Source organism: Sinocyclocheilus rhinocerous, unplaced genomic scaffold (assembly GCF_001515625.1).
Source record: "Sinocyclocheilus rhinocerous isolate Xijiao unplaced genomic scaffold, SAMN03320098_v1.1 scaffold289, whole genome shotgun sequence".
Lineage (NCBI taxonomy): Eukaryota > Metazoa > Chordata > Actinopteri > Cypriniformes > Cyprinidae > Sinocyclocheilus > Sinocyclocheilus rhinocerous.
In genome coordinates, this window is record NW_015636845.1 from 1,390,182 (window position 1) to 1,403,085 (window position 12,904).

Sequence of the window (12,904 nt, forward strand, 5' to 3'; positions counted from 1 at the left end):
TAAACATTATTTGGACAATTAGTTTTAAAAAAGTTATATCGGATTCTGTTGCATGGAAATGAATAAAAATAATATATTGCTATTTAATATTAAGGTAACAATTTACAATAAGGTTCCATTAGTTAATGTTAGTTAATGTGTTAGTTAATTAATCTTTCTTAATGTTAGTTAATGAGAATACAGTTGTTCACTGTTAGTTCATGTTAATTCAGAGTGCATTAACTGTTAACAAGCACAACTGTTGATTTTTAATAATGCATTAGTAAATGTTAAAATTAACATTAACCAAGATTAATAAATGCTGAAGAACTATTGTTCATTCTTAGTTCATGTTAACTAATGTTAACTAATGAACCTTATTGTAAAGTGTTACCAATATTAATATAAATTCTGTCCAATTTTATTGTTACTTTCAGTAAAAGTGTGGTTATTTTATTGGCTTGTGTTTTTTAAATTCAGTATCATTAAAATTGAGTTAAATTAAAAAGTCTTACAAAATTACTTTATATTATTTAATAAAATAATAAATAATCATCACAAAGCATTTTCGGATTCGGTTTCAGTTTTCAGCCAAGTGCATCCAGAATTTTTGGTTTCGGTCCAGAATTTTCATTTCGGTGCATCCCTAACATAAATCATTAATATTCAACAATTTACAGGTGTAAAAACAACCATCAAAAATTTTATCTACCAACCTGAAGCTTCTGTGGGGTTAAACTCAAGTTGGGGACTTGATGATGACCTGGATCATTTTCCCAGGAATCTGGTGAATTCTGATGGTGAGAGTAGAAACCAGTAAATAATCAAACATTGCTTGATAGTTGTAACAGATTAAACGAACTAAAATGCTGTCCTTTAGTACCCTGGCTGGACTTGCAGTCCTCTTCCTTTTGGCTGGGCTGGACTGGTCATCAGTCTGGCCAGAGACCATATGAGGGGGAAGAGACTGGCCTGGGATTTGGGACTGGTCTTCATTGCTCTGATGAGCTTTGCAGGTGGTCTGCTATTGGCAACAAATACAAAATTGCAGCTAGGAGAGTTGCATGAACATTTCACTAAAGTAACCAAAATTGCATTTATGCACCACTGATTGACAATGAAAAATCAATACTGACGTTTCAGTGTCAAACTGCTCCCTTGCACAATAAGCAAAAGGATTATGTTGATGCCAACTTTCTCACTCTTAATTATATCAGTTAAATATATGAAAAAATATATAATAATATGCAGATTTAAATGGTTCCCCAAAATTTGTGACCAATATGTTGAAACAAAGGATGATGTGTGCTGATGAGTGCTATGGTCTAATGAACTAGAGCAAATAACTTTAAACCATAGCAGTTTAAGATTATTCTCCAGAATCAATGTTAACAACAACATTGTTCTGTATGACTGGAAATTAAGGACCATTTAGTGGTACTTAATCATGAAGTCAGGCCTTACCACACACTTTGATGTTTCATTAAAGGAATGTCATGGATTCAATACAGGCTAAGCTCATTCGACAGCATTTGTTATACAAGTTCTGTGGTTATGGGGCTTCTGCTGTTTCAAAACAACATACGGCCATACTGCAAGATTTTTTTTGTTTTTAAGAGAAGTCTCTTTTGCTCACCAAGGCTTCTATTATTTGACCCAAAATACAGTAAAAACAGTAGTATTGTAAAATATTTATAATATAAAAAATGATAAAAATGTTTCATTATATTCTAAAATCCAGTAACTTCATTTGAGTTTCACATGATCCTTCAGAAATCATTCTAATATGCTGATTTGGTGTTCAAGAAACATTTTTTATTATAAACGTTGACAGTTGTGCTACTTAACAGTCTTGTGGAAACTGTGATCATTTTTTTTTCTCCAGGACTCTGATAAATTTTTATAGATAAAATAAATAAATTAGTGACATCAAAAGTTTTATGATAGTATGCATGTGTAATATGGTTGTCAAAAGTACCGAGTTCGGTACCAGTCGGTACTGAAGTTTTAAAAACGTCCATTTCCTGCTAACATTTGAGCGCTGTTGAGCCAATTCTTAAACACTGCTGATTGGCCAATGTGTTCACGCACTCAACAGATATGACTGATCGGCTACAATGACCAATCAACAGTGTATAAGAATCAGCTCAACAGTGCTCAAATGTTACCAGGAAATGGATGTTTTTAACATTTCAGTACCAACTGGTACCTAAGTCGATACTTTTGATAACACTAGTATAATATTTAATAGTTTTCTGGCAGTACTATTTAAACAAGCATGCATTTTAATATTAATTGCCTGACAGTTTACTTTCATTGTACAGTAAATACCTTATTGTAACTGCAAAATTTACTTTAAAAAATTTAATTAAGGGTCAAGTTAAAATTGTTTTCTGTAGTGAACCATAATGCCACCAATAGCGTCAAGCTCAACCTGTACTGAACCCAAAAGATTTCTTTAAAATGTCACAATATCCAAGCTACCACTAACAAATCGTTTTAATGAGTCTAAACCATTAGATGGTGTAAGAGTTTCTACTGGCTTGTCTAGCTGATCTGTTCTCACCTGTTGTGCTGTGTTGAGCGCTCCCTGTCTGGAGGTGAGCTCTGCTGGGATTGGTAGGCTCCATGCCTCCTCAATACTAGGGAGCATTTTACTTTTACTTGGTAAACTACCTTGCTGAAGATTACACAACTGAGCCTAGAAAAAGATTGCGCAGAAAACATGTTCAGTGCCGGATTCAGCTAAGCTTGAGTCAATGCAATGGTGGTATGCATCAAATCACAGATGAAAATGACACTCATATCATCCTCAGTGTATAATATGTCAGACATGGGGACGTGATTCAACTCAAACAGGAAGGAACTCAAAAACGAACAATGTTCACAATCTTCCCGAATGAAAAACACAATGATAGGCACATTAAAATGAAACATGTACACTTCCTCTCCTGATAACGTCATGCGCAAGCACTCTCTCTACCTGGAGGCATTTAATGCGAGCGGTGAGAGCTGGGATGTTACTGCAGGACTTGCTGCACGTGGCATTGATGTAGCACTTGATGGCATCCTGCGGCTGGTTGCAGGACTCGTAGAGTGTGCCCAGGTCCATCCAGGCAGCCGCATGGCTGTGGTCCAGTTGCACTGCACAGATATATGCCTGCAGTGCATCCATCGGCTGGTTCTGCTGCTGATACAACACACTGGAGAAGCAAGCACAGCAGAGGAGTGGTTAAAAAGGGAAAGCTAAATAAACAGATGGATCATAACTGGCTGCCATAGGTTATTGCATCAAGAAACAATTAATATCTTCCACATTAAATTTTGCCATGACAACCCATGGATGATGAACATTTCAAAACATTTCGTAACAACTATAGACAAATGTACCATTTTTTATTTTCTGATTAGCTTTGCTGACATTTTGGGTGGTTCCTTGTGGTCTAATTAGGTAAAAGGGTTTCCACAACTTGTGATAGGACAAAAGTTGTGTTTGTACATGGTTGCTTTCAGTGTTAAGATTGTGATAAGAAGGTGATTACACAGCTCTGAGGGGAATGCTTTAGCTTAAATGTCTAGAGTATTTCTGTCTCTCCCCTGAGAGCAATATAAACCAAGCCTGAGGCAACATCAGCCCCAAATGACCCCATTTACACCCAGCTACCAGAAAAACAAACAACAAGAATGTCTCATTTTAATGTGCAAGAAATGCACATAAATAATAAATGGAACGAGCTTAACCTCACAAACAACAATCATTAAGAGCTTACCCAATTGAGCACCATGTATCTGCACTGGCCTCAGACTTATCAATAGACTGTCGGTAAGATATGAAGGCATCTTGGACCTTCCCAATACTTGAGTAGCACCTGCATAACAAGCAAAAACACATCAAATCTAGGCACTTTCAGGCATACAAGTTGTAGAGCTTAAATGTGAGAATTTTATTTATGATTATGGATTTGAAGGACACTTTCAGCAAATTACAGTGGATAAGATATACATTTCATCAGTTCGTGCATCGCTCAAAAGTTTGAGATACATAAACTCAGTTTTGTTAAAATAAAACTAGAAAAAAAATACAAACAAAATAAAAAAAAAAAATAATAATAATATAATATAATATAAATGGAAGAGGAATGTCATTTAAATCGGGTTAAATTTTTGCTTACCTGCCCAAGAAATACCAAGACTGTCCCGAATTGGGGTCTGCTTCTAGGGACTTCTGCAGACACTGAATAGCATAGCTGTTCTTGTTGGCTTTATCTCCCAACTGTTCGACCGTGTGATGCATCCAGCCTGAGGGAGCGATGGGAAACATGAGGATAAAATAAGAAACTGCATTCTCAACAAAACAACTAGAACACTCTCTGCCACAACACTAAGCCATGGTGTGCACTGTGGAGGCTGTTACACTGGTACTCGTAAAGGGAGCAAATGGTTCGCTCTTGTTATCTTCAGGGTAGGGTGGGGAGATGAGGTGGAGTAGGATCGGGGGGGTAGTAGTTTCTACTACCACCAGCAGATTCAAAAGGTCTCAGCAGAGATGGCTCTGTCCAAACAGCCCCTCTCCTCTCCATTCCCAGCCAGCCAGAAGTTGGTAAGGAGAACAAGACAGTGTGCAGACAAAGAACTTCCCCCATGTGGCCTGGCTTCTCCTAGGCACTGATCCCAGCCGAGCTCTTAACACCTGTGGCAAGCGCCTGCACCCGGGACACGTTACTACAGCAACCAGACCATTGCCGACAACTGCAGGGGCAAAGTGGCAATGGTTTTATGTGGCAAGCTGCTTTTTTTTTTTTTTTTGCACTTTCTTTTTGGACTAGCAAAAGAAAGAAGCTTGGTGTGATGAAGAACTGGGGTTTGAAGATTCACAACTCGCAACTGTGCCAATTATTCAAATTATTTCATTACTTATTGATGCTTTTAACCCAAAGTACCTTGCAGACAGCTACATCCTGGAGTGCTTTGCTCATCGGTGCCACTTTCCTAGTTTATGGATTGCCCTTAGCTCAGATTTCTAACCACACCACGGTATCTCAAAAGCAATCTGCACATTTATTATTAGCAATTGCATCTGGCAAAATTGCACACCCTAGAGAACGGAAACATATCTTAGAAAACCTGGACTGTACATTTGGGGATGCTGTCATGGAGAATCCCACTAACATTATTTGGGGAGATGGCATGATGCAATACATTAGTGAGGACTGTCTGAAAGCTGAATGGATGAATTATGACGAACAATTACATAATCTGAAAATTAAAAAAATGGCTGAAAAACCTAAATGAAATATTCTCTCTTTACAATGCATTTCAAAATACACCCCAGTACACAGAATTCCACAAACAGCTGTGCAGAATTCCAAAAATTTAAATGCCAGTTAACATTAACATCCCCACCCTCTTGCATGCTTTTTTTCACCCAACAAGACTGTAATATTTACCATAGTTTGCCAAATACATTCATTATTACCACATTGAGAATGATCCAGATCTTGTATGCAAAATCTGTGCAGAAATTTGCAGATTGCATTCTTTGACTAATCAAGATTGAAATCACACCGCAAACAATCATCTACATAGGAAGCCCACTATTTAAAATAAAGCCCGGTTTCCCACACATTTTGACCAATGCATTTTCCTAACTTTTCCCAGCTGTTTGTGATTACTGGATGGATTAAGATCATTTTGTGAACACTGCACTGCAGTTGATGAAATATCTAATAGCTGAGCATAACTAGACACATATCTGATGACAGAAATCAGGACTTTTCCATGACTTATTTGATTAACTTCCACGACTTTTTCAGGCATACAAATCACAAATTCTGATATTTCCAGGTTTTTTATGACTGTGGGAAGCAGGAAAACAAGCAAGTAAAACACACACTCACCTAATTGTTGGAGCGTAGTTGCCTTCACCTGTGCAGGGAGATTCTCTGTTTGTAACAGACTCTCGTAAGCTTCCTTTGCGATACGGTATTTCTTCTGCAGACAGACAGAGAAGGGGAGAGGATGTTTTAACAGACAAAAGGGTCAGTGCTTTTACGGCCCCGGGTGGACACAAAGGGCCTCGTCAGTCAGACCACAATGTACGGTCTCAGGAAGAGAGGAAACACACTGGACACTGACCAGGCCAGACACAGGGACGCAGGAGGAGACAGACAAACACACAGACAGACACAGGGGGGAGGGTCAGTCCAGACCAGACTTAACAAGTCAGACAAACAGAGACATGCTCTGTATCAGTGTAACTTGAGAAGCCCTCTCAGAATAAGTGTTTGTTTTTCTTAGCAACCTTGACACAGATCTTTGTTGGAGCTGATGGCTGACCATCATAGCTGACCAACCTGAGCAACACGACTCCAAACACACTTAAAAGCAATCTCATCTGTGTGTGGTGGACAATAAAATCGACCTATTGTAAAACTTAGGCATTGGTTGGCTGATTAGTGCAGTCATCATTCCTTACAGCAAAGTTTTGATAGAAAGAGTATGTAAATATATATGAGATTAACAGGGCTTAAAGCAAAAAAAAAATCCTGAGCCTGAACTTTTTTCCGGGGGCGGTGCGGGGCGGGGCAGCACATGCAAAGCATGCAATGACTGTGGCAACTTTAACATTTGAAAGGATACTATTGCAAAGTTATTGTTTTCTTTATTCAAACGGATTTTTTTTTTCATGAATATATGTTTGAAAATTATGAGCTATATCACCGCATATCGACACTAGGGGTGTGACAATACAGATACAGACAATACAGATACTTGGTTCACTAGAACGTGACAATATTTTAATACTATTTTTAAGAAATTTTCAATGACAAAATATATTTTTTTTATTACAAAAAGTACAACAATGCAATTGTATTTAGAAATATTTTAACTAATCTAGGGCTGTAACTAATGATTATTTTGGTAATCAAGTAATCTACTGATTATTTTGACAACTGAGTAACGGTGACGTTTCACTTTACAGCGTGATTAAACAATGTTTAAATCAATTTAATTTTAATATTTGGCCACATGCAGAAACTTTTATTTTCAAATCGCAATGTACAATACATGGCATATTTAGACATAGGTTGATGTATTCTCCTGTGTTGGCAAAGGGCAAGTTGGAGTTAAACTCTGCCGGACTCCAGCTCTCCAGGACCGAGTTTGGACAGACCTGGTTTAGCCCCTTTCACACATACAGTCTTTACTGGTAAATCACCGGTAAGTTACCATTAAGAGATCATGTGTGAACAGGACCTTTTCAAAAACACCGGTAAATTCATTCTGGCAATTTACCGGTATGAGAAGTTGTGACATTACCAGTAAATTACCTGTAATGTGCTCTGTTTGAACGCAGAATGAGATTACCAGTATGAGCATGTACAAGTTCAGAATGTGCTGATGTAAGACAAACAGCACATTTTTGTTCCGGTAATTTTACAGCAATTTATGTAAATATGCGCTAGGCTAGATGGACATCTTTGACCATTGCGCCTCGCAGCTTTTTGTCGTGCTTCTCCATTCATCAGGGCTGCGACTATTATGCGCGTCTCGTGTTTATAAGAGCAAAACATTCTGATTGTAATGTTTGTTTGGTTGAAAGTGAAAGCTGTGCTCCTCTCATACCATTGTTAGGCGAACTCATGGACTCTAAATCAATCAACAAGATTTTTTTTTTTATGTAGGACTATTTTTTTCCCGCAGCCAAACGCTGCACGCCAGAGATCCGGCACGGTGCCGGAGAACTTTAAGCCCTGGATTAAATACAATTGCATAAAATATAAGGCGAGGTGGATACGAACTATGTTTGTTGAACAGAAAAGACTGACTGAGTAACAAGAGTCTATCGCTCATCACAGAGACTAACTAAAGGTAAGTTGAAGCAAAACCAAGAGGGCAAGTTGGGGATCGGTTGGTTGAACACACACAACGTCAAGGAGGCACCCCAGAAACAAATCCATCAATCAAGAGTGTATATTTGTAACAGCAGTAAACTGTGAGCAAAAGAAAACCCCAGGACCAACAACACTGCCCTGTAACCTCTAGAACCTGCTTCCTTTACAAACAATCATTTACAATGCCAATAGAACACAACAGTAGGGTTCTGGCAGTTTTTAAAATAACTTTAAATTTGGCAATTAAATATGAAGTACTAGTGAAATTACAAGATTCCCCCGTCAGAAAAGCTGAGGGTAGCATGAAAATGGTGATCATGGCAAGTAGTAGCTGCAGTTTCTGCAGGGCATTGGAGGTATTTAAAGTAATGGTACGTAGTGTTTTCTAAAACTAATAACATCTAATATGAAAACACAAACACACCGCAAAGCACTGCTAATGCAGTCAATTTTTTTAAAAATGCTAAAAACCTGCCAAATATGAAGATCTCTCTGGGAAAATTTTTGGGGAAAAAAGTGTGAATGCTGTGAAACCCCTACAATTATTTAAATTAATGCCTTATTAAAGGGATAGTTAATCAAAAATGACTTTATTCACCCTCAAGTTGTACCTGCAGGAGTTTCTTTCTTCTGTTGAACACACAAGAATATGAAGAATGGTGGTAACCAAACAGTTGCTGGAAATCATTGACTTCCATAGCAAGGAAAAAAAAACAAATACAAATGGCAACCAGCATCTATTTGGTTACCAACATTCTTCAATATCTTCTTTTGTGTTCAACAGAAGAAAGAAATGCGTATAGGGTTGGAACAACATTAAAGGGATAGTTCACCCAAAGTGAAAATTTTATGTTTATCTGCTTACCCCCAGGGCATCCAAGATGTAGGTGACTTAGTTTCTTCAGCACGCTCTCATGCCGGCTGTCGAGAACGCACTCAGGACAGTTCAGACATTGCAGTGCATCAGAGGTAAAACACTGCAATGTCTGAACTGTCCTGAGCGCGTCCTCGACAGCCGGCTGGCGAGCGTCTTCTTCTTCTTGCTTTACGGCGGATTGTAGACTTATAAGTGCATTATCGCCACCTATCTCTCAAATGGACCATTGACACTCTATCTACAATCTCAACTAGGAGTGTCAATGGTCCATTTGAGAGATAGGTGGCGGTAATGCACTTATAAGTCTGGGGTAAGCAGATAAACACCAAATTTTCATTTTTGGGTGAACTATCCCATTAAGGTGGCAGAATTTTCATTTTGGGGAAACTATTCCTTTAATAAATTAAAAATAAATAAATTTAAATGCTAAAGCACACACACACACAGAAAAGCATACTTCTGCATTTCTTCCCCTTCCCCCCTCCTCAATACTGTACTCGATACAATACTGAACATACGGTTCTTGACAATTCTGGAATCATATAATGATTCATGTTTAAGTTAATATCAATACACCATTTCTATTAATAAAAAAAGTTTGAAAATAAATTTCTCTTTCAGATTTATCATCTAAATGTTTGACATCACAGATTCAACATCCTTTGTCTATCCCACATAGCCTTATCTTCAGTTGCTTCAAATTAATTAATATTTATGATGACTATCGGTCTATGGATTGGAATTTACTTCAAGGTCTGTGTAAAAGCAAACAGTCACTGTTGGCGTCTATATTATCCAGAACATTATACCCCAAAACATGAGTATCAACGAAACACTGAATATTCTGATAAAACGTTACAAAAAAAGGGGAACACTCACCTGAATTTCATATACATGAGCGATGTGGAACTGAACTGTAGGGTCAAAAAGAGGAACTAATCAATACCAGAAATCCTTTTCTAATGGAAACACTGCATTCAAATCTGATATCAGGCCAAATATTAAACCAGCGTTCTTTGTCTTCACGGTTTCAGCTTGAGCGTTAATAAGCTTATGGGCGTACAGACACCGGGAAGGAAGAATATTAGCTTGCCCTTTGTGCACTTCAAGTATGTCATTACTGCCCGTATGCAAGGCAACACAAGGCTAAATCCAGTCATGCAGTTTCCCTGGCAACTGGAGTCTCAGGCAAGATGGAAATGGTAAGAGGATAAATCTAATTGAGGAAATACTCCTTTTTCCTATAAAAAAAACTCTCTCAAGGAGACAACAAACATTGCTGTTCGCGGCTATAAAAAACTCATGCATAATGTGACTGAATGCAGTTTCCTAATAAAAAGATATGTAATAAAAATTAACATGCATTGCTGGGTACTTACTTTCAGCTTTGGACAAAGTGCAGGGTGTGGAGTCAATCAATGCCAGCTGAAAATGCTGCAAGACAAGGTGAAGTTTGATTAGACTGGATATAGTTAGTAACAAAAACTGGGTATTTTTTTTATTGTCTAAATTGTCATTCTGAAATTAGATCTGCCCAAATGATTTGGCATTAAATAACCATCCCAACATAATCATCCATCAAAAGAAATTGGCTACAGCGAAAGCACCATTTCTTCTCCAACCAATGCATTTATGTCCAAAAATAAATCTGCTTCCTCTAATAATATGCAACGAGCCATATGAGACTAATAACACAAACTTCCATTGTTACAACGCCATTAAAAACAGATTCATATATCTATAACTATTTCATAATAAAATGCAATTATGAAATGGAGACAGAAATTTAAGAAATGCATCGATCACCGTTTTCCCCAAAACAACCTCAACCATAATTCCATCCATCAAACTATCCCATGATTCCACATCTGTTGAGACACTGATCACTGGACATTTGGATGTTGGCCATAGACTTTTATGAACCCCAGCTGTGTCAAATAACCGCAATTTTTAACCATTCAGAAAATGCACAAGTTCTATGCATTCACCAGCGGCCGAGGTCCTATTCATTTTTATAAGTGAATCTAATGAAGCCTGTCATATTTCTGCAGGCTATGATATAATGTTATGCAATAATGGCCAAAACAATCATGCAGTCATTAATTCCTTTCAATCATGATCCAATCAACTCCCAGTGTACACTTTCCAATCCCTTAAACTTAGAAAGACAAATTAAGTAATACAGAAAAAAGCAATTCTTGCTTCATTCATTCCTTCTGTAATTGCCATTAGTAAATATGTCTAGGGATGCACCGATATGAAAATTTTGGCCGATAACAGATAATTCTTTATATTTGAAAGCCAATAACTGATATGTTGGCCGATAAATCTATATTAGGGCTGCACGATAAATCGCATGCGATATTTAACGCGCATCTTGTCAGTAAAGCCATTCTGTAATAAGCATTAAATCTCCATCACCTGCCGGCTTTCACATGGAGCAGCATTAACTACACAGAGCCGTTGTTCACCGACAAGCTGCGCAAAATATGATCAAATGTAGTTAATGCTGCTCCATGTGAAAGCCCGCAGGTGATGGAGATTTACCACTGATTAAAGAACCGACTTTACTGACAAGATGCGCGTTAAATATCGCATGCGATTTATCGTGCAGCCCTAATCTATATCCACATTTTCATAAACGTTTTGAGAGACTGATTACAAAAAAGGTCTCCTCATTAAAAGCCACATCCCAAACACTAAAACATAAGCAGCCTAGTTTGAACAGTGTACGTTTTAAAAATAATTTTACTGTCCCATTACCAAATTTCATCATAAAAAGTCTAACAAATAAATAAAATAATGCATAAATAACGCAAACAAGTCATTGGACATCATTACATGTGTAAAGAATCAAAATGCATGTGCCATGGATCAATAAAACGGAATGCCAGCTGAAAATGCTGCAAGACAAGGTGGAGTTTGATTAGACTGGATATAGTTAGTAACAAAAACTGGGTATTTTTTATTGTCTAAATTGTCATTCTGAAATTAGATCTGCCCAAATGATTTTGGCATCAAATAACCATCCCAACATAATCATCCATCTAAAGAAATTGGCTTCAGCGAAAGCACCATTTCTTCTCCAACCAATGCATTAATGTCCAAAAATAAATCTGCTTCCTCTAATAATATACAATGAGCCATATGGGACTAATAACACAAACGTCCATTGTTACAACTTTTCACAACTTTTTATTACGGTAATTTTCTCTTTATAATGTTATGCATATGACAGTCCCAATCATAGTTATTAATATTGTGCACTGCCGTTCGAGCTGCGCGCGCTGAAGCTGAAGAGCTGAATGAATACGGTAAACTGAAGTGCTGGCAGCTTATTTAACTCAAGGAAATGCATCCTATGAGATTAATCAGATATTAAATACAACAAACATAATATTACAAGTTATATATGTACAAAATGAGGCAGTTATAGCATGCTATAGTCAGAATGTGTAACTCCTGTTGTGGAAGCGCTCTTCCCATAACAACGCACTGAAACACGGCAAATAAACCCAAAGAATTCACAATGTTTTATTATAATAATGTTCTCATTAGAATGTTATATACACGACATTCCCAATCATAGTTATTAATGTTGTGCTGTTTGAGCTGCATGCGCTGAGCTATGATCACCAGTAAACTGAAGCGCTCTGTTAACTTAACCAAACGTATTCTATATGAGATAAATCAGATATAGGCCTACATAAAATAAACACAATATTACAACATACAATTGCACAAAAGGCTGCAAATGCACAAGTAGGTATGGGCCGATTACCGGTTTCAAGGTATACCGCGATTTGAAAATCTCATGGTTTCAAAACCGCTAATATTTTCCGTTATACCGTTCCTGCGGTATGCGCTGTTTTTCCATGTCTCCTCAAAGACTGAAAGTGTAGGAATCCCTCAGGTTAAGTGCAGTGTAGAGAGTAACACGCCCCCTCCCCCTCCTGTTGGTGCGAGCGAGCGGTCAGTCACGTGTGTGTAGCATGGCCGAACTTTTAAGGAGCTTCCCCTGGAACTTACGCGATCGGCAACCGGCCATTGATTGTTTTATTGCAGCCGATCTCTATTCTGGACTTGCACAAATTGCGTTGCAATGCATATCATTTTCCAAATGTCATTTATGTGAAAATATGAAGTCTGTAAA

At 37.7% G+C, this 12,904-nt stretch overlaps 1 protein-coding gene across 5 annotated transcripts in view; it reads right to left on the reverse strand.

Moving 5' to 3' along the window:
* Nucleotides 1–12,904, reverse strand: part of LOC107748151 (lysine-specific demethylase 6A-like) — a 73,745-nt gene that overhangs the window by 19,415 nt on the left and 41,426 nt on the right. For 2 of the 5 annotated variants that reach the window (XM_016562834.1, XM_016562837.1), the window contains 9 exons: nucleotides 10,131–10,185; nucleotides 9,631–9,665; nucleotides 5,877–5,970; nucleotides 4,152–4,278; nucleotides 3,750–3,848; nucleotides 2,963–3,182; nucleotides 2,546–2,680; nucleotides 863–1,003; nucleotides 696–785 (listed from right to left, as the gene is read on the reverse strand). In XM_016562834.1, coding sequence (XP_016418320.1) covers nucleotides 696–785; nucleotides 863–1,003; nucleotides 2,546–2,680; nucleotides 2,963–3,182; nucleotides 3,750–3,848; nucleotides 4,152–4,278; nucleotides 5,877–5,970; nucleotides 9,631–9,665; nucleotides 10,131–10,185 — 996 coding nt within the window. The remainder of the gene's footprint in view (nucleotides 1–695; nucleotides 786–862; nucleotides 1,004–2,545; nucleotides 2,681–2,962; nucleotides 3,183–3,749; nucleotides 3,849–4,151; nucleotides 4,279–5,876; nucleotides 5,971–9,630; nucleotides 9,666–10,130; nucleotides 10,186–12,904) is intronic. The other 3 variants (XM_016562836.1, XM_016562835.1, XM_016562833.1) reach the window with 3 other exon arrangements.